The sequence below is a fragment of the Halictus rubicundus genome, unplaced genomic scaffold (genome assembly GCF_050948215.1).
Source record: "Halictus rubicundus isolate RS-2024b unplaced genomic scaffold, iyHalRubi1_principal scaffold0047, whole genome shotgun sequence".
NCBI lineage: Eukaryota > Metazoa > Arthropoda > Insecta > Hymenoptera > Halictidae > Halictus > Halictus rubicundus.
The window spans coordinates 731,321-755,910 of NW_027488588.1; the positions used below are offsets into that span (position 1 = coordinate 731,321).

Genomic DNA, 24,590 nt, shown 5'->3' on the forward strand with positions numbered 1-24,590 from the left:
AATCTTCGGCAATGATACAGGAAAAATGTTTAGGGTTTGCTAGTCGTTCATGTCAAATATTTCTGAAGCTGTTAATCGTAACAAATTAATAATTCGAATATAAGTAAAGAACAGTAATCAAGAAAAGTACTTGAATAACAGGCTATGCTCCTTTCGCTCAAGATTCTGATTTACTCTAATGATTAGTAATACATTCTTGCTTCTCCATTTTCTTCTTTCTTCTTCTAACACCGCTTTAACTCACCTCCCGCGTGAACCATTCTCTTTCCAAGCTTTTCTCCTTATCTTTATGTGTTATTTCCCTCCCCGATTCGATTCTCCGATTTTATCACTTGCGGCAGTCGTCAAGCTTCTAACCGACTATGCACACATTCCCAATGGAAACATCTATATACATAGGACGGAACAAAAGCCAAATGTTGGTTGATAACTCAACTGTTAAAGAGAACCGCTAATCGTGACTGATGGAGAGACAGGAGAATAGAACCGAGGTGCGCGTCGCGAATAAAAATGTGACAGATAAAAGAGAATGAATGTCGGGACGGAAAAAAGAGCAATAGAGAAAGAATTATAAAAAGAGGGGCGTAATGGAGTGAAGCATGTTGAAGAATATCTAAAATGATAACAATGAGCGGAAAGAAAAAAAAAGAGCACAAGTAAAATGGCGGGAGAAAGGAATTTAATACATTAAATGCAGTACTATTAGCAAAGTTTAGTAGATATTAACCTCAAAGTCAAATCATTACAGTTAATCAAATCGTCAGGCATCTTTATTACGTAAAGCAAATCTAAAGGTGTTGATGATTCTCTCTTCTCATTTACGGGAGACACGATTTTTCCAACAGTATCACGGAAATTTTCATTCATTTCAATCATTCGTTTTCACGTTTATATTTTATCTTATAGCAATGTGCAAAATCTAATTAATGATATTTTTTGTTATAATTAAGTAAAAAAAATGGAGTACTCTACAATATTGTATATGTCAGCTTAAATGTAAAATGTTATTGTCGTATTTATTTTCTGTAATAATTACTCTTTCTGACAATAAATAAAGGTTCACACAAAATTTTTAATTATTGATTCAGTTTTGCTATACGCATCTTTAGAATCAGATTATTAGTAATTCGTTTGTAGTTATTCACGGCATATTGGAAACACGATGATTACGTATTTCCATACTTCTTTCCTGTACTAAAGTATTATATTGACGTTACTATTAATAATATCGACACATGACCGCCACAGCTGCATTTACAACGGCTTCTGACATAGACTAATGAATCCCGGGGGAAGAAGATGAACTGACAGAGTTCTAAGGGTGTCGATTTACTCTTATTACACCGGAAACTTGTCTTCACCGCAGTGGGGTACCGGTTGGTACGACATTCAAATGTCGATCAAAATTAGTCGAAAAAGATGGAAGTCTGCTAGCAGCTTGAACACCATGGAGATCCCTAACATGGTAATGAATTGCATTATATGAATTTTAATTGAAATTTAGAATTTGCTACGGTAACATCTCGACTTATTTCATCCGTATAATATATTATATATAATATAATAATGGCATACATCTTTGCCTAGATTAATTCGTCTACTATTTATTCGCAAAAGATATCTAATACCTGCAAGTTACAATTAAAGTAACAATTCTATGATATCAAGTAATTATTCATTTTTTATTACAAATTATTCTCTGAAAGTTCAATTTATTTTTTATAACAAATTAGTAGTTTATATAAACAGATAGGAGAGGAAGAAAGAAAGAAGTAGTCTGAAATATTAATCAAAATAGGATTACCAGTTTTAATATCTTTTTCTTTTTCTTGCATTAATTAGATTTAAGTTAGAATAGTATTGATAGTATTGATGAATAGTAATCTTTTATCGCAGTAAATAGAAAAGCAAACAATTAAACTTTTGCGGAACACATACAATCAAAATATATTATTCATCCCACTATTGTATAAAATATGTCTTTTCATAATGTAGAATTTATATGTAAGAAAAATGTGTGGATGAGTACACAGATGATGCTAAACTTTTCATCAAATATTTAAAAATAAATTTAAGGGATAAAAAATCAATTTTCTCAATAGATTAAAACCAATAAAAAATTATAGAAATATCAATATTTTACTAAAAATTGATGTTAATATCAACTAATAATTTTGTAATTGTTTCAATCTATCGTGTAGATTAATTTGCTACTCGCTCAAATAAACTTACGAAAGAATTCACGTTTACCAAAATGCAAACTCTGAAAACCGATTTGATATTTTTAATTCAAAATGATAAAAAAAGATAGCTACCGAAATATATTGAATATGCAAAATCATATCGGATTAGCCTCCTTCCGTTTCCATTTTCAATTTGAAGAAAAAAAAATATTCAATCCTGGTTAAGTTGAGCAAATAGGGTGGGGGTAACCAGTTTGTACACCTTTTGTCAAAGCTTTTTGATCGCCGCTCTTTTAGCCCTTTTTGAGAAATCGTCAAAGATGTAACCAGAATTCATGCACTTCTGGCACACACGGTTTTTATTTAGAGAGAAAACAACATGAATAATCCACAACAAAAATAGACGATCTTTTACGAAAATTTGCTACCGCAATCTCTCTCCCAAAACTTTTGGGATAAATCATAAATTAAATCATTCGACATACATAGGTTAACACCTCTTTATAAAGAATAAAAAGCAGCATCGATCGGTGCATAAGAAAATATGTAGTTCCATTTAAAAGATCAAAGTTGACCTCATAAGTCCTTGACGTGTTCCCCTACAAAAAAAAAAAAAACTAATAATTCCAGTATATTCATCTCTAGAAACCATTTAATATCCATCCAAACATTTTTCGGTGCGAATAATAATGATAATGACCTAAATCAAGGTGGTAATATCTGGTGGCCCACCCTGTATATATAGTTTTCCTAAACAGTTTTTTGATCGCGTTATGCCGGAGTCTACCGGGTTAGAGCATGGCTCGATAATCGGAATACGGATCGAGATTCGAAGAAATCGTTTGAAAAAAGGAACCAGTCCTGTTCAAGTTCTCGATTTAACGACACGCATGGACAAGGGGGGAGAATGAGAAAACGTTGAGCTGCAAGCGACAAGTCCTGCTCACTGTCCCATTCTGCTTGAGCTGAAACGAAGGTCGTACGGACGAGAGAGATTTTGCGAGGAAGGTCGGCAGAACCAGCTGGAGAGTGGTTCACACCCCCGGAAGACGACGGTGGTGAGAGAATATCGTCTCGGATAGGTGAAAGATGAAAGGGGTGCGAGCGGGAGGTATTAAGCTGAGACTTATTCCTCCAGTAATTACGACTAATAGCCACCCCCTAGCGCCGGAGGAGCGAAACGAAATAGAGCCACCGGTATCTTGGCGCTGCCTGAGAGAGCCCGAGAGAATTCAGCGCGTCGGTAAACATCCGGACCATAAATTTTTCCAGGATTCCGAGGAATTTTCGTGCACTCCTCGAGCTCCTTGTAGATGTTCGGTGACGCTCCTTATTACCCAGAGAGGAAATGTCTTCGAGCGATTGTCGTGTTACTACTCGTCGTCAAGAGTGAAAAGATGCGACTGACTGAAGTATATCGAAATTGGAACAAATTCGCGCCGAATAAAATGCGAATCGATGGTTACCATCGATACCATATGTGCGAGCGCTATGATGAGTTTGTCTTCGACAGTTTCTGCTCGCAGACTCCGTTCCATCGAATTTGAAATTTTCGTCAGAAAATTAAGCAGTTTTTTCATTATCGGTAATATTTAGTATTTTCCTTTCTAATATTTAAAATGTATAGTATTTTAAGTTACAGAAATCGTGAAAATTCCAAAATGCAGTACCTAAAATATAAAAATAAAGAATTTGATATATGATACAATTTATTTTTATTGTCTGTTATAAACTAATGTTATATTACGTTACAATATTATATGTATAGTAATATCTATAATAATATTATAGGACAACATAAAATTGATTATCATTTATACAGTTGTAAGAAATCAGGAAATTAAACATTAGATTAGTGAACAAAGTTATGAAGTACCTCAGAAATTATAGTGATGGCCTCATATTGTATTTATAGTAAACAGTACTATTTGTGGGACTGTAGACAATATCTTCACCAGTTTTAATCTGAATTAATCAGATCATTTTAATCAGATCTTATAACAGATTCTGTTTGAAACATTCATTGCGAGTCTGGGGTTAAAAAAATTGTAATTACGAAGACTATCACTGAAATAAATGCTAGTAGCGAACGTGTTAAATTGTCCGTTATATTTGTGTGTGATTGAAGTAAAAATGTTGGTCGTTACTAATAAGATGGCGCTAGATACACATGCTAACTAATCTTGGGCAGTGTCCAAGTCTGAATCTGATAAACGATTACTCTTCTCGAAAGTTTCAATATACGATAGAATATAATGGGGCATCTTCTGGAAAAGTTTTTTGATCCCCATCCAAATTTGTACGACACACTTACAGTGTCCCCAGAATTATTTACTTGTCCTTATTTCGGGGGCTAGGTAGATACCCCTGCCCACGGAAACAAGGATTACATAAATCTTCCGGGTACTCTTTTCTACCATTTATGTTCTTCCGCACTTTACCAACTTGCAAAACGTTGCAGACCTGTTCCTCGCCGGTCTATCTTCGATCTCGGCCATATTTCGCAAAAAGTCGGCAATTTGCTTCGACCCGTTCACTCGTAAAACGCTCGGCGCCGGTGAGAAAATCGCCACAATAATGGCAACCCTATAGACAGCCTGCAATGTATGTAGCACCGAATGGCTTTCCCCCGTGATTTATGCGCCGATCTTATCGCGTCTTTATTCCCTCAACTCATTGCAACGTTCCGGGCACGACCAGCGGGGCTTGCATTTCGATGAGACGCGAGCATCTTGCGTTCCGTACGAGAGAAACAATTACAGATTGGAAATTGCCAACAACGGTTCGAATTGATAGGTCACCTCCGCTATCGAAGTTATCGACGGTATCGTTAGTATCGATGCGACACGTTTCAGCGATCGCACGAATGTGGAACAAACTATAGCGTGATTAAAAGTTTCAAGAGTTTTGAACCATTGAGTCTCGTATAAGGGTCACCTTCGATTATGTCAATAGAATGCACAATAGTTTTCCTCGAATTCGAATAAAGCACCAAGTTCTGCGTGAAAAAAGTATTATACCACAGAGGGCTCAAAATTAATAACTGCAGGGACTTTCTCAAACTCGTTTCATTTTTTAAACATTAAAAATGAAGTTTATCGCGAGCTATCAACGATGGCCGTAAATTATTAGGACGTATTATTATTAACTGCAGAAACACTAGAAAACATTATTCCTTTACTCATAAATTTGTCTTAAAAATATTTTAGAAATTATCCATTTTAAGCCCTATCTGGTGTAATATTTTTTATGGAGAATTTGGTACTTTATCCGAATTTAAGGAAATATATTAGACATTTCATTCAAAAAACTGAAGGTGACCCTCGTATCTCGATAAAAAAGAAATGTAACAAAAAAGAAGTTGCAGCACTGTACGTCCTCCTGAAAACCATGCAACATTTGTTTGAACAATTTATTCGTACCACAAATAACATAAGAGTTACTTGAAGTCGTCAGGTTACGAGATTCAGCTTATAATGATATCCAAATGTGAGCATCTTCTCCAGTACTACATTCATTTTCATTGGTATTAAATTGTTTGCATCTGTGACTAATTATTCAAATATATACGAAGAAATATTTTTTCGTGACTTTTTCTCAGCATAAAAGTAGTTTTGATGACATTTTATTAATACATAAAACATAAATAATAGTAATACAATTGTACTTTACATTCGATTATACAAACCCACAATACCAGATGTATCCAACAATTCTGGTATGTATTTCCCGATAGAATATAACGATCAATCATTATCTCAAGTCATATTTACTTTTACGATACATAATATTTACGAGTGTAGCCAAATTTCTCGTTTTAATGTGAAAACAGATTGCGTTGTGTCTGAACATAGATAGTACGTTATTTATTGGGCTTTTGTTTTCGCGTAGACGTTATTTTACGGACATTTGAATGTAACGTACATCTCTCCGCAATTAGTCCGTTAAATCAAGCTTTCACTGCAGCATGCTTTTATTACTTGAGTCCGACCGAATGTTTATTAATCCATTTTAATCTACTCTGCAAAATTATTCGCGCGGACTTAACGTGTCCCTCCATGAATGTTGATTTACAATTATCCACGTAATTTACATAATTACGTACACAAACAGTTCCAATTTGAATCAATAAATAAAAATTGTACCGCATGTTTAGCAAAATATAATCAACGTAACAGGAGAACAACCTTTTTGTTTAATAAAATATATTAATTAAAAATCGTACAAATTGTAGGAAAAGAATTAACATACTATACATGTAATATGTGTAATAATTAACATAAATAATTAACATACAATTATGTGAAACAGAAGCCAAGAAATTTGAGGCAACTCGAATAATCGTTTCCCCGGTTTTTGATCATGTTAACGGTCTACCACAACTGTTTCCTTTCATAAGTTGCAAGATCTTTTACCAAATTACCATGCGATTTTTTTTTTAATATTTGAAATTATGGGAACAGTTGCTTGCTGACTTTTTTATTCAATCATTTTTGCAGTTTTGGTTTCACTTGATTTCTCGTTGCGACCCATGTCGACGTAGGTTAGGCCTACCTGACTTCTTCTTCGTCGCAGGCCACACGGTTCCCACCATCAATCTGTCCGCTCCTCCGCAGACTCCTTCTTATGTTATAATACAGATGTTCGGTTGCGGATTTCAGAAGTGATACGCGGACGATTGTTCCACCCAAGGTTGTAAATCTTGGGCCCGGTTGGATCGCGGACGCGTCACTTCCGATACCGCCGATGTTTACTGTCCGCCAAATTAATCTTGAACAGCCGTTTCAATATTTAAGTGATTGGATTGAGTCGGAAGCGCGTTTCATCCAAGACCTGCTAGAGGATTCGTCAGTAAGGCTGATCTAGTAGACTCTGCCTTAGACGCGTCGGTTCTCGTTTCGTGTGATTTGTTTGTGTGTGTACGATTGCGAGAGCGTTTCGCGTCGGATCTTGACTGTCTGAGACCCGTTTTCGAATAGACTCAGAACTGGATGTCTCACGGTTCGTGTTCGATCCCACCGAGTTTTTCTTTTACATATTGTCAATCATCGCGAGGCAACAGCTGCATAGAGTACAAGCTGAAAGCCATTTTATGCCCTTCTCCGATTTCTAGCCATCTTTCGAAAATTAGAAGAATGCTAATAGGCCGTGCTCGAAGGCCGTACGCACGGCTCCCGAGGGTTTTTTAGCTGATGGCATTGAAAAGTGGCCATAAATGTCAATCCGGGAAATCCTCACTCCGCGTACCGCCCGCAATGTACCGGAGGTCCCGGATTCGAACAAAGCGGGCCTTATAGCCCGCACAAGCGTCTAACAGGCCAAGAGCCCTCTCTTGTGCCACACGTGCGCGTGCCCCTTAACCGTCGTCACCGGACCCAAGCTAAGGGGCAATAAATTCGTTAGCGAGCCACTTAGGCTAAATACTCGGGTTGTTCCGGGGTCCTGCAACTCGTTTTTTCCAATTTCCCTGGTTTGACTTGTGGGTGGAGACTTCCTCCTTGTTCCGTCGCAAGGAACAATTCAAGTGGTGCTTGCCTTCGGACAATTGTTTATGATACGCTCGTAACTAAGTGATCACCTTCAACGATTAGGCACGGCGCAACAGTGACGACAATCCAGGCTCGTATCACAGCCTGCCTTTCGTTTGTAGTCACTTCCTATGGTTACGGGACGTCATAAATTGAGTCCTACGAAGGACCACCCAAAACAAAAGGGCACTGTTCAAAAGTGTTAAGGGTCAGCCTTGTTGAGAGATCGGCATCAGCTTACGCTCTCCAGGGCAAGGCCCATTCAGCTCACCTAAACAGAGTGACAATCAGTCAATGATGCACGGATTGGGTAACGCAACATTCAGCAGAACCAATCAGTGCACTTCCTCTTCCATGAGGACTGCCCTCTCAATACATAGAGGAGTCTCACGAGACGGAAGAACTAAAAATCAAACGCTCTCACTAGTTTGATTCAGACATGAAACATTCAGTTCCAAGTCTTTTTCGAACATTCAATTCCAAGTCTTCAAACGTGAAACATTCAGTTTTGCGAAGACGGGGTTTCGTCGTCGGGCTATGCGAGCCTGGCAAGCGATCAGCTTTTGTCCGAAACGATTCTCGCGAGGACGAGCGGTTTTTGTCAAAAACGATGCTCGTGAGGACCGCTCGATCTGAGCTCTCTTCTGTTCGTGATCGCGTTGCGATAACATCGTGCGTCGCGCGTGCATCCAAGGTTCGATATAGCTCAACAAGTTTCGACGTGAAACATTCAGTTTGAAACGTGAAACATTCAGTTTCAACGTGAAACCTTCAGTTTCAAATCTATTCAAAAAGATGGATCTCCAATAACCAAGATCCGACGCGGAACGCTCTCGCAATCGAAAACAACGACCAAGCACGAGACGAACCGACGCGTCTAAGGCAGGGCCTGCTAGATCAGCCTTACCGACGAGTCCTCTAGCAGGTCTGGGACGAAACGCGCTTCCAATAAAATTACTCGATCAAATATTGAAACGGCTGTCCAAAATTAATTTGGCGGACAGTATTCCTCGGCGGTATCGGGAGTGACGCGTCCGCGTTTCATTTCTAAAATCCGTATCCGAACACTCCTCCACCGGGGAGGGTTGTCCCGGAAGATTCTTCCCCCTCGGGTCAGCCAGCGAATGAGAAGGACTTTTCCCCCAAGTTGGGATTTTTTCTTGGCACCACCGAGGTGACCAGCGAGCGGACCCCGGGACGGACCGGGACTTAGATTCGACACTCGTTCGACTTACACTCGACTTGCGTATGACGACTCGTTAGAAACTCGTCTCTTTTACTCGGAAATTCTTCGATATTCCTTATACCGCGTGAGTCTACTGGCTCCTTGAATTAGTTGCCTAAAGTTAGTTCTGCAGGCAACAGTTGTTATGTTATTACGTTATTAATAAAGATCTATTTATACACGAACGAAACAATTCAGTTTGAGTAAAACTCGAGAGTGATTTCGACTTTCAGTTCTTCTGTCTCGTGAGGCTCCTCTATGTATTGAGAGGACGGTCCTCATGGAAGAGGAAGTGCACTGATTGGTTCTGCTGAATGCTACATTACCCAATCAGCGCATCCTTGAATGATTGTCACCTTGTTTAGGTAAGCTAAGTGGGGCTTGCCCTGGAGAGCGTAAGCTGATGCCGGTCTCTCAACAAGGCTAACCCTTGACACTTCAGAACAGTGCCTTTTGGTTTGGGTAATCCTTCGTAAAGGCTTCATTTGTGACGTCTCGTAACCATAGGAAGTGAAAACAAACGAAAGGCAGGCTTGTCACTTGAATGGTCGCTACATGTTGCGCCGTGCCTAATCGATGAAGGTGATCACTTAGTCACGAGCGTATCATAAATAATTGTCCAAAGGCAAACCCCACTTGAACCGTTCCTTGCGACGGAACAACAGGCCTGGGCAACTTCTTCCCCGTTGTCGCTTCACGACCCCTACCAACAGTGTACAGGTTCCCCCCCACTACTGGCTACTTCATATCACCCTTCTTTTATCATGGAGGTAATCAGTATTACGGATACCCCCCCCCCCCGAGAGGAAGTCGGGGTTATGTGGGACTCCCCTCGGCCTGGCGGACACCCGAAGAACGGCCGACGGGACAACGTATACCGCACTAAATCCTCCATGTCCGTCCATAAGCTCCTGGGGATACCCGTGATCCGGTGTACTCGTCCTCTCCCTCCTCCGAACCTATGCTACCTGAGACCAACCCGCAACGAGCGACGCGATGGCCTCCTCCAACTTCATACTACCCTACCGTGCTTTTATCACTCCTGGAGACAACCTTCCACATAGGATTCTAGCCCAGCGACCCCTTCTCCAACAATCCATAGGAGCATGGTGGGGGGTGTCTAAGGAGTGGGAACAAGACTCGCTTATGGCTCGCGAGTGTTATAGTATACGATAGGAATAGGGCCGCGATAGAAACAAATGCCATGCGTTTCTGGTGATACGACCGTCTGAAATAGCGGGGGAACGTCACTTCCCACCTGAGCGGAACGAAGAAGTGGGATACATAGTCGCCAGATCAAAACTTATTCCCCCACTCTAATTTCTCCTTCTACCACGCTATTCCCCCATGCTTCTGCCACGACCCGGTCACGTGATGCGTTCCGTCTCTGTGGTGCCTGTGGTCTCTGGCAGAGAGAGGGTAACTTTTTCCCCTCAATTTGTGCTCCCTCCCCTCATCTGGTACAATGGTGGGAAAACCCTGACTTAGGCCTGACTTAGGTTACGTCTGTTGAGCTGAACTATACTTTTAAAACACGAAACTAACTGTTGATTGCGTGATCATTCGCAAATTAGCGACCGTTAATTTTGGGGCACTGGTCTAACACTGTTTGGGGACCAATTAACCCAAATTAACTCAAGTACCATACATTTTAGTATAATTTATTTTTTCCTAAGATTTTCATTTAAATTGATTTTATTTTTATTCTTTCGACCGCGAAGGGGACCCTTTGACTGAATTAGATCCTGAACTGCAGCCCATAAAGAGCGAGGTGAACTTTATTTGCTAACACTGTGTGTTTCATCCTGAAAATCTACATATGTAGTTTCCGAGACATTAAAAATAGTACACTTGTGCTATCACTTTGTCCAGGAGTGTATTTCATGGGATCTCAATTAAAATGTGAGCCACGTCTTTAGTGTTCTGCAACACAGGTAAATAATCCTCACCGGATGATGAAATTATGTGCGTTAACAGGGAAATTTCGTCAATAATCTACGGTAACGTTCTGACTAGTGTTCCTGATTTCTCAACATTTTTCATTTCTCGAGAAATGAGAAATAAGACTATATTTCTCGATAGTTCTCGATAATTCTCGAGAATTTTTAATAAAATAAAAAATATTGGGAAATTTTTACCAAACTTTTATAAAGTGAAACATTACGCTTTTCTTTTGAAATGACTTCTTAAGAAGCATAATGCTTCTAATGTAGAATCAGACGATCTACTTCTTTTTTTTTTTTTGTAACAAAATCTGTAGCCGTAGAAAAATTTCTTCCATTTTGTGCGGATGTTGGCTTTATCGTATACAGAACAGAAGATTGGGTGTCCTGTTTTCAGTGGACTAAAAAATTTGGAATTCCTTTGTTAGAGCCTGGAATTTATTTTCTTCTGCCGCTAAACTCTTGACACTAAATTCTTGAAGGCTATCTGCAATTTCTAATTCTAACTGTTTTTCCAGTGATAGTTCCTCATTCTGAGAATCTGAAAGTTTTTCACTATTTTCATAAGAATCATTGTTATATTTTCCAAAAAGTCTGCTTAGAATTTGTTTTGCGATTTTATACGTGTTTAGTCGTGCACCTTTTGAGTGGTGCAGCTGGTGCAAGGAACACTCTTGTGCGTGTCGGTTTGCACTTTCGACTCTGACATTAACAGAGCCGAAGAAATAAAAAGAAGTACGCGGATTTGGTGGTGGACTACGACTCTACGGTTGCTCGGAGGAGTAGTGGTTTATTCGAGGCTACTTGGTTGACTTGTCTTGTCGTCTCTTGTCTCCTTGCAGCTAGTCTCGGTGTGGGTGGGGTCTAAGAATCTCTGTCTTCTAATTTGTTCGTGATTGGTTGACGCCTACCATTGCCAGAGGGAGGGTGACCTTGTGCCGAGGTGGCCGCGTGGTACCCTCACTCGATGGGTCCGGAAAGGCGTTATAAACCTGGGCCCGGTAGGGTGTTGTAAATTTTGTCCCGGGCCGCTACCATAAATGCTAGTGCATTACAAACGTGGTAGACTGGAGGTAGGCCGAAGTCTGCCACCCAGATGTTTGTTTTCGTCTTGTGACGGAACAATACGTATCTGCCTTGGATGTTAAACAAAAAAATGTATCTTCTGAATCTTTTTACAGAGATTCTGGATTATGCAGATATTTTATAGGGGATACAACAATCTTGTCTCTTCATTTAGATATTTCTTCTTTAATAACAACAAGAAACTCATTACTCGATTCAGTATTCAGTTTTTCTAAAGTTTTAAATAAGAAGTTAAGAGAATTTAAGAATTTATGTTATAAAATAAATGAGATTCATAAGAATTTTCCTAAATTTAAATTTCTTGAGAAACACTGGAATTTTTCACGAGAAATGAGAAATAATCAATTATAAAATTTCTCGAGAAATTCTCGAGAAGGAAGACTAGTTCTGACACAGAAACTGCGAAACACGGTGACGCATCGAACGACCCCCGGGTGGTTTATCCTTCAACCCTATCATCAACCTTATCTTTTGACGTGTTGCCTGCAACACGCTCAGCTAGAGAATGTGCGTTTCTATGAAGTATCTAGGCGGCCTCTGCACAGCAGAAGCTAACGCGAGAGAGATATGTTTTATGGGGTAACATTTCCTTGCCGGTGTTGGCGTGTACAAGCAGCTACGGGGAAGTATCTCATACACCAGGAGTACACACCGTCTCCATGAAACCCCAAACAATCTCCCTATTCCATCCACATACCCCTCTATTTCATGTTATTTCTCGATCTGTATACCTTCTTGCCGTGCTCCTAGCGCTCCTTGTTTTCTGCCCCATCGTTTCCCCCTTATCTCGATACACTTTTTTGTCCCCTCTTTTCTGTCCTATGTCCTCTTCTATATCAACTTCAAATAGCTTCACGTGTTTGCAGTGACACGTCACACTCGAGTACTTCAGCGGCCGGCGCGACGGCGCGACGGTGGCATCGCGTTTATGTGACTTTTTTCGCCCAACGGTTATCGACTTGCGTCACGCAAACCGGACTTTATTAATCCCCTGCCTACCAAATTAAAGCACAGGTTTTTAGCACTCTTTCTTTCGTTCTAGGCTACAACCGCCACTGGTTCTCTGATCATTTGCATTCTGAGTATTTAACAGTGAAAAATAATATACAGCGGATGGTAAAACTATTAGATCCATTTGCATTAGTTGACGATTTTACGTTAGAACGATCAAGTTTTAACCGCAATTGTATCCTAGGGTTTCTCATGACTCCAACAAAATTGCTGTATACAACTAATTCTCGCTACTGTGTTGTACGATAATTGTAAATATCAAGTCTCTTTCACTTCTTTAGAACATTTGGATTATTTAGTCTGAAATTATACAAAATATATTCAAAGGTATCTTAGAAAATTTATACAAAATTTTAAAAAGGTCCTAGTACGATGCTTCGTAATCTAAGTGAGTGAACATTGTTTAAAAGTTAAATGAAAGCTTAGCTACGCTGAATTTTTAAAATACAAAAGCACATTTAGCAGCACTGTAGACAACATTAATCACCACATGGTAAAAAAATGTATTTTTGTACTGTGACTCTAATATTTTGATTATTACATAAAGTTCATCCGACCAAGCTTGAGTTCCAGAAATATCTTACGTATTAATAATAATAGAAAAACTCGCCCGACAAGAACGTAATTAGGTTTAAAGCGGCACAAAATGGTGTTAACAAAAAATTAAAAATTTCAAGGACACCGATGTCATTTAAAAAATAACTGTATATTTTTATTACTGTCACGTAATAGCAAACGTCAAAATAAATTCAATGAGAGTTGATATTAAGACATCTATGTGACCTTGAGTATGAAAGACAAATCGAAATAAATATAATAGAAAAGTAAATGCAAATAAAAACTGATAAAGAACTGCATTTTAGCATCGTTCGTTTATCGTCGTCACAAATTGTGCAATATCTACTAACCCCTAACTTTGTTTTGCTACCTAGGCTACACAGAATGTTACATAAAGGTCCCGTGTGCAAGGATCTTCGTCCATAAATCATTATCACGTTTCCACTATGTGTAAGCTTACGATGTGTCATTTGCCACTGACAATGAGTGACGTATGGTTAATTTCTTTAGTTCCGTAAGCAAAGCTGCAATGTTCCGACTGTACTAAAATTTTTAACGAAGATTTTGAGGTCAAGTACGGTAATGAATATTTAACACTACGACCTTATTTACCGCGGTCAAATGACCGGTTTTAGATTTTACAATTATTGAAATTAAAAAAATTCATTTGTAGAAAATAATGAAATAAACCTGTCCAAACGTCTATTTTAAAAATTGCGGACAATCTCGATAAATTTAGCCATTTTTATAAGGCATCCTTTGCCAGATACTTCTAATGCTTGGTAGATTTAGTGTTAAAAGATAAATGGACGTACACTAGCCTCTCGACTGTACCGTAAAATTGTAGACGCCCGGAAAATAAAAATTTCTTTCTGTAATTGTTTTTTTATCTGTTTGGTCTATCTTTGAACATATATGAACCATGTTTTACTGTACATTTCTTATAGATTCAAGGTTCATAATTATTAAAATTTTATTATTTTATACATTTATTAGACTATCATTATTTTATGTAGCCATTGAATTGTCATACTTTACATATTTATGAAACTAGTATGTTGAAAACATTTTCATTTCTACGTTATACTTGCGACGTACAAACATAAACTTATTTATTTTAAACAATTTAGTGATATAATAATTGTAGACCATAATTGGGGAAATAATTACAACATACATACAGTCGCGTCTGTATTTAAGTTGACGCGGTCGAATTCCAAGAACCCGTTGCTTTGTTTTTCTAATGCACATGTTGTACTTGATCTTCTCGTCCTTTGCTTCTGTTACCATTGAGCATGACCACTGTCGCAGTTAAGCACAAAGTTTCGAATCGAAGGATCGCAGTAAGCGTAGTAATTACAAATATCTGAAATCCTTGTCCATATTTTACCAGCCGGAAAGTAAGTTGAAGCAAATAATTTGTTCATTTTCCAATCAAAATTCATGGTGTATAATTACTTTTTGATAATAATAGTCATAAAAAGTTTAATTGTAAACCTAGATAAAACCATTTAAAGCATGATCATGCTTGCAAAGAAGCTATTCTGAAACGAAAACTATAAACTACAGAATAAACTATCACTCATTTTTCCTCGTTATCGAGTTCAATACGTGCATGCACCTTCTGCATTCCCTTGCTAAAGCCAGACTGGTTATCCGGTACCATTTCATTTCCTTCTTTAGCCTATTTGCAAATACTGACACGTACGTATATTTTATATCCTGTCACATTAACGTCGCTTCTCTATAATCCTCTAGTCTCCTGTGCATCTGCCTCTTTCATTATTCGAATCCCTCCTCATCGATTCCTCTTATATTTTTGTACATTATTTGTAGAGTATTTTCCTTATCATAACTCACGATTCGTTTTATATGTGATTGTAGCACTGACGCTCTACACTCGCACGGCCGTCAGCAAGTCTTCCTAGACCCAGCTTCACAGTTTCAAGGAAAACGACAAATGTTGTTCCGTCTCAAGACGAAACATATGTTTTATTATATGCAAACATCTGGATGGCAGAATTCGGTTTACCTTCGGTTTGCCACTTTTCCAATTGTACTAGCAATTAAGGTAGCGGCCCGGGACAAGGTATACAACACCTTAAGAGCCCATCGAGTGAGGGTACCACGCGGCCACCTCGGACTCTTCCCATACCCAAGGGGGTGAGATTGCTGGTAAACGCGCGCACGAGGTTACCCTCCCTTTGGCAAAGGGAGGCGTTGACAAAAGTCAATCACCAATCACAGGCAAATTAGAAGACAGCGTGACTAGCTGCAAAGAGACACAAGAGACGACATGTCAATCGATCAACCACTCTAACGCAGTCAAGTTCAAGGCAATTAGTCTTCCTCCAATCGACTAAAAGTGTAGAATCGGAGTCCAGTATCGAAAATTTCACGTATTCTTTATTCTTCGGCTCTGTAGCGTCAGTGTCGAAGGTGCAAGCCGACACGCACAAGAGTGTCCTTTGCAGAAGCTGCACGAATCACAAGGTGCACGACTAAACAAATGTAGAATGTATTGAATAAACTGTGAGGTGTCATGAAATATTTTGTAAATGTTTTTAATGTAAACTTTTTAAAAATAGTGTACTCTAGTATATATTATGAAATAAATTAACTAAATAACCATTTTTACGTAAATATTAGAAATGTGTCTGGGTCTAAAAAGACCTACCGGTGCGACTGCCGTCAGCGTAAAATTTCGTCAGAGTCAAACACAGGGTGAGTCACGGAAAAGATAACACTTGATTTTCTCTGTTGGTATGAAAGATAAACGTAAGTTTCAAAAGTGAAATGAAACCGTTCAAAGGGGGCAATATAATGATATCGATCGATTGTGCGATCAACATTTTATTTTACGTCATTTCAAGGTCATCGATATTTTTTTTAATGCAACAATGTATGTTTAATCTCATTATGCGATGGCTAATGCCGAGACGAGTTCAACGACCTAGGGCACTATGATCTTGAAATGATCTTAAGTCCATAAATCTGAGTTCCATTACACAAAATCCCAACGTTTCAAATTGAAATTCCTGAGCGCCTGGTGAAAGATAATCTCCATCTAAATGTATTCAGTTCCGTTTCCGGTTAGAAAGAGATAAGGTGGAAATTTAGAGCAGCTGAGAAAGTGGTGAGAGAGCGAGTGAAAATAAAGTGGAGGTAGAGTGAGTGAGATCAGGGGTAGAGGGAGATCGGAGGAGAAGTTAGAGGAAGAAAAGAGTGCAAGAAAGGGTAAAAGGACAATAGAGAAAGGATAAGTCAAGAAAGTGAGGTTAGGCGCACAGTAGAAAGAGAGCAGGAGAAGCGAAAGCAGAAGGGAGAGCGCCACGTGCGGGAAAAGAAAGAAGCGCAAAGGCAGACAACTGCAAAGTAGGTAAAGAAGGAAGACGAGAGGATAAGAAAGGAAATGAATAAACAAGAAGAGAAAGAACAGGAAAGAGAGACGGCAAGAAAGTTAATGAAGATAAGAAATAGAGAAAGAGCAAGGTGCAACAGTCTATCCTAAGTGGAGGGATTAGGGAAGTGGTTAGACAAGAAAAGAAAAGAGAGAGAGAATGAGGAAAGAGAAGAAAAGGGAAAAGACCCTTTCAGAAAAAGCAGAAAAACAGACAGATCGCCGGAGGGTGGAAAAGGAGAGGAACAACAAGAAAGGAGAGGGGAGCAAGAAAGGAGAGGGGAGCAAGGAGACATCAGGGAGATAATAAGAGAGGAAATAAAGGGGGCATTAATGGGAACAATAAAACAGATGAGCGAAATAGCAGAGGGATGGAAAGAGATGACGGAAGTAATGAGGAAGATGAAAGATATGAAAGAAGAGTGGGAGAAGGAAAGGGAGAGAGACAGAAAATCAGTGCAAGAGTTAGAAGCGAGAGTGAAAAAGATAGAGTTAGAAGGGAAAATAGAGGACAAGATAGACAAAAAGTTGGAAGAAATAGAAAGGAAAAGAGGAAGTGATCAAGGAGAAAGGGAAAGAGGAGAGATCGAAAGAAGACTGAAAGAAATAGAAATGAATTGGGAAAGAAAGGAAAGAGAGACAAGGAGAAAGAACATAGTAATTAAAGGGTTGGAGATAAAAGATGGAGGAGACGGACAGGAGGAAGTGCGAAAGTTATTAGAAGTAATAGGAGAAAAATTCGAGGTTGAAGAAGTTAAGAAAAGAGGCAAAAAGGGAATAGGAAAAGGAGAATGGGCAGTGGTAAAGATGGCGACAATGGAACAGAAAAGAAGAGTAATGATAGAAAAGAAAAAATTAGCAGGAAGACGGGAAAGGATAGAGGATGATCTCACATGGGAAGAAAGAAACATACAATGGAGGCTAAGGCAGATAATGGAGAAAGAGAGAGGGAAAGGGAAAAGGGTCAGAATGGGGTATATGAAGATTTGGATAGAAGGAAAGATGTGGAGATGGGATGAGAAGGAGAAGACATTGAAGGACAGCGAGGGAAACGAGTGGGGAGCGAGAGAGAAGGGGAGAGAGAAGTAAAGAAAAGGGATAAAGAGGAGCTGAAGACGGAGGGAGGGAAGAAGGGGAAGGGAAGGGAAAATAAAAAACTGAAAATCGGCTTCTGGAACATAGCAGGAATGAAAGGGAAAGATGAAGGATTCTGGAAGGACCTAGAGCGATGGGATGTAATGGTGCTGCTGGAGACATGGGTGGAAGAAAAGATGTGGGAAAAAGTGGAAAGAAGATTACCACAGGGGTATGTTTGGAAAAAGCAATGGGCAGTTAGGGATAGTAAAATAGGGAGAGCAAAAGGGGGAATGGTGTTAGGAATGAGAAAAGAAATTACATGCGAAAAGAAGAGCGAGGGAGAGTCAAAGGATATAGAAGGAATAATAGAAGGAAGTGTAAGGATAGGAGAAGAAGAATGGAAGATACTAGGGGTATATGTAAACAAAGACATTGAACGGAAGATGAAAGTACTGAGGGACTGGTGGGATACAGGAAGGGACGAAAGACTAATTGTAGGAGGAGATTTTAACGCGAGGACAGGCAGGGAAGGAGGAGAAGTAAGGCAGGAAGAAGATGAGGGGGAAGGCTGCAGGGAGTCAAAAGACAAGAAAGTAAATGGAGAAGGGAGGAAGCTAATAAGAACGCTAGGAGAATTAGGATTAGAAATAATGAATGGAGGGATAGAAGGAGACGAGAGAGGAGAGTACACATATATAGGACAGAGAGGAAGGACGGTAATAGATTACGTGATAGGAGACAAAAGAACAAGAGAAGGGATAGAGAGCATGGTGATAGAGGAAAGGGTAGAATCAGATCACCTACCGGTAGTGTTAACAATGAAGAAAGGACAAAAGGAAAAGGAAAGGGAGATAAGAAAGAAGGATAAGAAAGGAGCGCAAAGAGTAGAGTGGGGAAGAGAGGGAAAAGAAAAATTTAGAAGGTTAACAGAGGAAATAGAAGTAACAGGGGAAGAGATAGGGGAAAGACTAGGAGAACTAGAAAGAAAGATCAAGAGTGTAATAGAAGAAATAAGGAGTACTGAGGGCATGAAAGAGTCGAAAGGAGAGGATGGTGGGATAAGGAATGCATAGAAAGAAAGAAGGAACTAAGAAGGGCATTAAGGAAATGGAAAGAAGGGAAAGATGAAGAAGAGGGATATAGAAGAATGAAAAACAAATACAAAAAACTGTGTGAAGAGAAAAAAGAGCAGGAGAGAGAAAAGATACTAACGGAAGCAGGGAAAGCGAGGACAGAAGGAAAGGTATGGGATTTTCTAAGAAAGATGGGAGGTGGAAAAGGAAAAGCACAAACGAAAGAGATAGAAATGGAAAAATGGAAGGAGTATTTTATGGGGCTACTAGGAGGAGTAGAAAACAAGATAGAGGGGGGAGGCAGGAGGAAAAGAAGCGAGAAAAGCAATGAAGAGATAGGAAGAGATGAGATAGAAAGAGCAATAAAAGGATTGAAAGATGGGAAAGCAGCAGGGGAGGATGAGATGGGAAATGAGATTTGGAAATATGGAGGAGAAAATATAAGGAATGAAGTGTGGAAAATATGTAATAGGGTATGGAATGGAGAAGGATGGCCTGAAGAGTGGAAAGTAGGTGTCGTGGTGCCGATAAAAAAGAAGGGGGATGGAAAGTCAGTCGAATGCTATAGAGGGGTAACGCTACTGAATACGTTGTACAAGATATATACAATTATATTAGAGGAGAGGCTGGAGAGAGAAGTAAAAGAGAAGAGGATGGTGCCAGAGAACCAGACAGGATTTAGAAAGGAGAAAGGGACGATAGACAATATATATGTAGTAAATTATATAGTAAACAGGGAACTGGCGAAGAAAAAGGGAAGGTTAATAGGATGCTTTGTAGACCTGAAGGCAGCATTTGACAGCGTGAATAGGAGAATATTGTGGAAAGCATTAGAGGAGAGAGGTGTGAGTGAAGGAATTAGGGAAAGAATAGAAGAAGTGTATAGAGAGACAACATCTAAGGTGAAAGTAGGAGGCGAAATGGGAGAAAAGTTCTGGGTAGGAAGAGGGGTAAGGCAAGGATGTCCGCTAAGCGCGAAGCTTTTTATACTGCTTATGGCCGACCTAGAGGAAAGAATGAGGAAGAGGGGGAAAGGTGGGGTGGAGATTAGGGGAAGAATGCTATACACTTTACAATATGCGGATGACCTCGTGCTGCTGGCGAAAGAGGAGAGCGGGATGAAATTAATGATAGAGGAATTCAGAAGATATATAAAAGAGAAGGGACTAGAAGTAAACAGAGAAAAAACGAAGATAATAAGATTCGAAAGAAGAAGGCAAGAGAAAAAGACGTGGAGATGGGGGGATGGAACGGTAGAAGAAGTAGACGAGATAAAATATCTCGGGTACGTATTCAGGAAAAATGGGGGACAAGAAAGACAGATAGAGGACAGAACAAGGAAAGGTGGAGGAGTGATGAAAAGTGTGTGGGGGATAGGGAAAAGATATTTTAAAAACAAATACAAAAGAAGAGAATGGTTCTTCGACGCACTGATATGGCCAGTGATGGCATACGGTGTGGAGATCTGGGGATGGGAGGAAAGAATGGAGATAGAGAGGATGCAGGAAAGGTATATAAGATGGGTGCTAGGGGTAGAGTGGACAACACCAGGGTATATGGTAAGGGAAGAGACGAAAAGAGAGAAAATGAGAGTGAGGGGCGCGAAGAGGGCATGGAAGTTTGAAGAAAAGTTGAGAGCTGGAAAAGGAAGCGAATGGGCAAGACAATGTCTAAAGGAGATAGAAGAGAGAGCTACGGGAGGAAAGAAGATGTCAAAATGGGAGATAGGGAGGAAGAAATATATAGAGGAAAGGGGGAATAGAAGAATATTAGAGGAGGGAGATAAGGAAGAGAGGGAAGAAGAGTGGGGAAGGATAGAGAAAAGAGAAAAAGAGAAAGAGAAAGAGGAAAACTGGAAGAGGGTAATGGAGTCTAGGTATAATACATGGTATAAAGAGATAAGGACAAAGGAAAGACCCGAATACCTAGAAAAAGGATCAAAAGAAGAAAAATGGACGAGGATAGCAAGGTACAGGTTGGGGAATGAAATGAGGGGAGGAAGGTACTGGGGGGAAGAGGAGGTGAGACGGTGCAGAAGGTGCGGGTACGAAGAAGAGACGTGGGAACACGTGTTGGAAAGGTGCTCGAGAGATCAAGGGATGGAAGTAGGAATGCAAGAGAAGGTGAAGGAAATACTGGCTGAGGACGGGAGAGGAGAAGAGTGGATGAAAAAATTAGACCGGGAGAGAAAAGAGATACAGGACGGAAAGTATCAATGAGAGGGTGAGAAAGGAGGATGCAGGAGTGAAAGGAAGAATGAGTGAGTGAAAGGAAGAATGAGTGAGTGAAAGGAAGAATGAGTGAGTGAAAGCGAAAAGAAAGAAATGTAAAGGGAACGGGATCCCTATGTAACCCGTAAGGGAACATTAAATATACATACATACATACATACATCTAAATGTATTCAAACAATACACAACTTTGAAACATTTACTACGTGTCATTGTCGTCTACTCATTGCAGCAGTGTATCAGTATCAGTTCGTCGATAGACGTCTCAATGTGCATTCTTCAACACAAGAAAAGATCGATTTAATTGTTGTGTATAATGAGAGTCATCAGTGACTTAGAGGAGCCGTTTGTCTGCATGAGGAGCAATTGCCTGAACGCAATTGTCCGTACCCTTCGAATTATTCAATTAAAAAATTTAATGAGACTGGTAGTGTCGAAAATAAAAGATATGGGCGAACGTAAACTGCAACAAATTCAGCAAATACGGTGAATATTTTAATTACAGTAAATATGAATCCACACATTAACAGTAGACAGCTCGTTCGAGAAAGTGGAATTAGCCAGTCAAAAATTATGCTTTTATACGAATACTGTATTCCCAAAAATTGCATCTCTATTACATATCAGTTCATCAAGAATTCCAGAACCCCAGGGGTTCGCAGGCCAATGCTAGAGCCTGGCAGGTTCCTGGCGTGGCGGCACGAAGGCAGAATGAACAAGATGTATTTATTTAAAAAGCTATCAACCAGCACTTTTCAGAGTTCGTCGTGGTAATAGATGAGGAATACGTTGTTAAGGAATTTAAACGTTATAACAAACAACATAACAATTTATTACTACGCTAATAAACCTATCTGCGCCTCAGCCGCGCCTGTAGGAGAGTCCCCCCTATCTTTTGACTCAAACCTGAACTTTCTCGCATGTTTAGTTTTTGCGTAACACGTCATTTTTTATCAAAATCATGCATTTTTACAGAAACCAATGTTTATCGAGAACGATGCGTGATAGAGCAATTCTGCTTTCTAGACTTCGTTTTAGAATGACAAAGTTTAGAATCACCCAACAGGTATTGCATAACACAAAAAAAGTTTTGTTTTGTTGGACAGTGTAATTTTATAAAATAATTCCTCATTTTTCCGTTTTTATCTTTTCAGGTTCCTCCCCATTTTCCTTTCTCTCATTATTAAATATGTTCGAAAATTATGTGTATTTACGTTTGCCTCTTCTGCCTCCTTCGATATCTCTTCTAATTATTCTTCTCCGTTTCTCTCATAAATAGCTGCTGGTCCATTTTCGTATTTATCCTCTCTTCCTTTCCTTCTCCTCAATTTCCTTAATTCCCTCGTCAGCTCTGACCCCTTGTCCAATACAGTCCCTCCGTTCCTTCTGTTTCTCCCTCTCCCCTCCCCCTCTCACTCCTCCTTCAATCATCCCCTGCATTTCTTTCCTGCTCCCCCCTGCAAATCTATATCTTCCCCACCTTCCACTCTTTGTCTCTCCCACTTTACCTCTCATCCTCACACATTAGGTGCACCTCCGCTGGTTAATGGTCGAATTCCACTCCCTCCCCGTCTACCGTTTTTCTACCTCCCCATATGGATGTCTATCTCCAGCCGCATAATCTATTACCGATTTCTCTCCTACCTCTGTAAGAACCCACTTTCTCACGTCTTCCTCATCTCTTTTCTTTTTTTCGCGTCAACATCCTTCCTCTGTACATTCCCCATGACAATTCCTCTATCCTTATTTATTAACCCCTTGCCATATAATATCGAACCCGACCCACGATGGACATTTCAAATAGAATTTCCTATACAGGAGTGATATTCGCTTCTTTCAACCCTCGAACAGCGGACCATTTTTATATAGTTTAGGACCATTCACTGCTCCATTTATAAATTTTTTGAAATATACTTTTGTAGGTACTTCTTGTGTATTAAATTCGTAAAAATAGTTTAATCATAGGCATTAAAAGAATGCAACTGAAGGAAGTATTAAGGATTTCGAGACCGATCTTACACACAAATTTTAGGAATTTTTTTCAGAAGAACTATTGAACTTTGGGCATCAGAATTTTGCACACGCATTTATGGATATTTTGGAGTATATACGTTATTTTTTAAATTAAAAATATATTTTTTTATAGAGTATGTTTTAAGATACATGTGTTGACTGCTGCCATTATTCCGGTCCATCTACTGATCAAAAACAAAAAAATGAGGAAATATATTAATCGAACCTTGATTATATAGAGCCTTGATTGTATAGAACCTTGATTATTTACAAAATGGCGGCATTTTCAATTCAGGTTATTAATGTTTTTATATTTTCCGTCTTCAGCACGTTAAACGAATAAGAAGAAAACGACGGATTTTAACAGGGTATGTGCTGAAGATCCTCTAGAACTTTCAAGTCAATTGGTTAACTAGAAGTTTCCAGCAGTTTCGGAAAAAGAGTGGTTTCGAGAAAAACATTCTTCAAACGCCTATAGTTATGTTAATATTATGAAGTCAAACAAATCCTTTTGCACACATATCCTGCAACACTTGTACTTGAAAATGTAAAACCAGAATAAGTACTGGCGTTAAGTGACTTGCGATTATATGAGAAAGAAAAAGAAAGGTCTTCTGACGTCAATCCGTAAATCATGATCTCATTTTCATTGAGAGCTACAGTGGATCCAAGAAGTATTTGAATTTTTCATTTTTATTATTAATTTTATTCTAGTCATGATGTAGTGGACGAGAAACTGAAGGCGCGTTTTTTCTCAAAAAATGCTAGGTATATACATTCTGCGGAAACTCTGAAAAATTTTTTTCGATCACTGAAATTACCATAGATTTAAAGATTAAAGCTTTCTATTTACAACAACACCTTAAAAATTGTTATACGAATCTGTTTTCGGATACGCTTGAATGTGCAGTATTTTTTCATCGGTTATTTTAGAATTTTTGTTGAAAGACAAAAACATAAACAATCTTTGAAGTATGAATTATTTACAAAACGAAAGAGTGAAAATGAAGAAAAATAACATGTTCGTGCTAATCCCGAAATCTTTGTACGACTTCGACAATCGATGGAAATGCGCATCCCTGCGTGCATGGAATGACGCAACACCTTCCTTCAATTCAGCTTTCAACGTTAACCGTTCCGGAACCTACATACATACGTTTGAATAAACACTTTTGCTATTTCAACGTGTACAATATGTAAAAATCATAATAAACCAACCTTATTTTTTCAACTGGTATTTTCTGCCCCTTTTTAATCGAATT

The 24,590-nt window shown here is 39.2% G+C and overlaps 1 protein-coding gene and 1 long non-coding RNA gene across 2 annotated transcripts in view; both read left to right on the plus strand.

The window, feature by feature from the left end:
- The window catches only part of LOC143363432 (uncharacterized), a 180,434-nt gene that overhangs the window by 100,119 nt on the left and 55,725 nt on the right, over nucleotides 1-24,590 (plus strand). The gene's annotated exons all lie outside the window — the stretch shown is intronic.
- On the plus strand, nucleotides 18,314-19,419 carry LOC143363440 (uncharacterized). Its single transcript, XM_076804019.1, has 3 exons — nucleotides 18,314-18,386; nucleotides 18,486-19,282; nucleotides 19,405-19,419. Exons 1-2 carry the CDS (start codon nucleotides 18,314-18,316, stop codon nucleotides 19,082-19,084), a joined length of 672 nt encoding a protein of 223 aa, XP_076660134.1. The 3' UTR covers nucleotides 19,085-19,282; nucleotides 19,405-19,419.

What these genes read in the sequence shown, in the direction of transcription:
- LOC143363440 (XM_076804019.1), top strand. Translation starts at nt 18,314, where the DNA reads ATGAGAAAAGAAATTACATGCGAAAAGAAGAGCGAGGGAGAGTCAAAG. An exon ending in AGAAGGAATAATAGAAGGAA is followed by an intron (nt 18,387 to 18,485) that starts GTGTAAGGATAG and finishes GGTGGGATACAG; the next exon opens with GAAGGGACGAAAGACTAATT.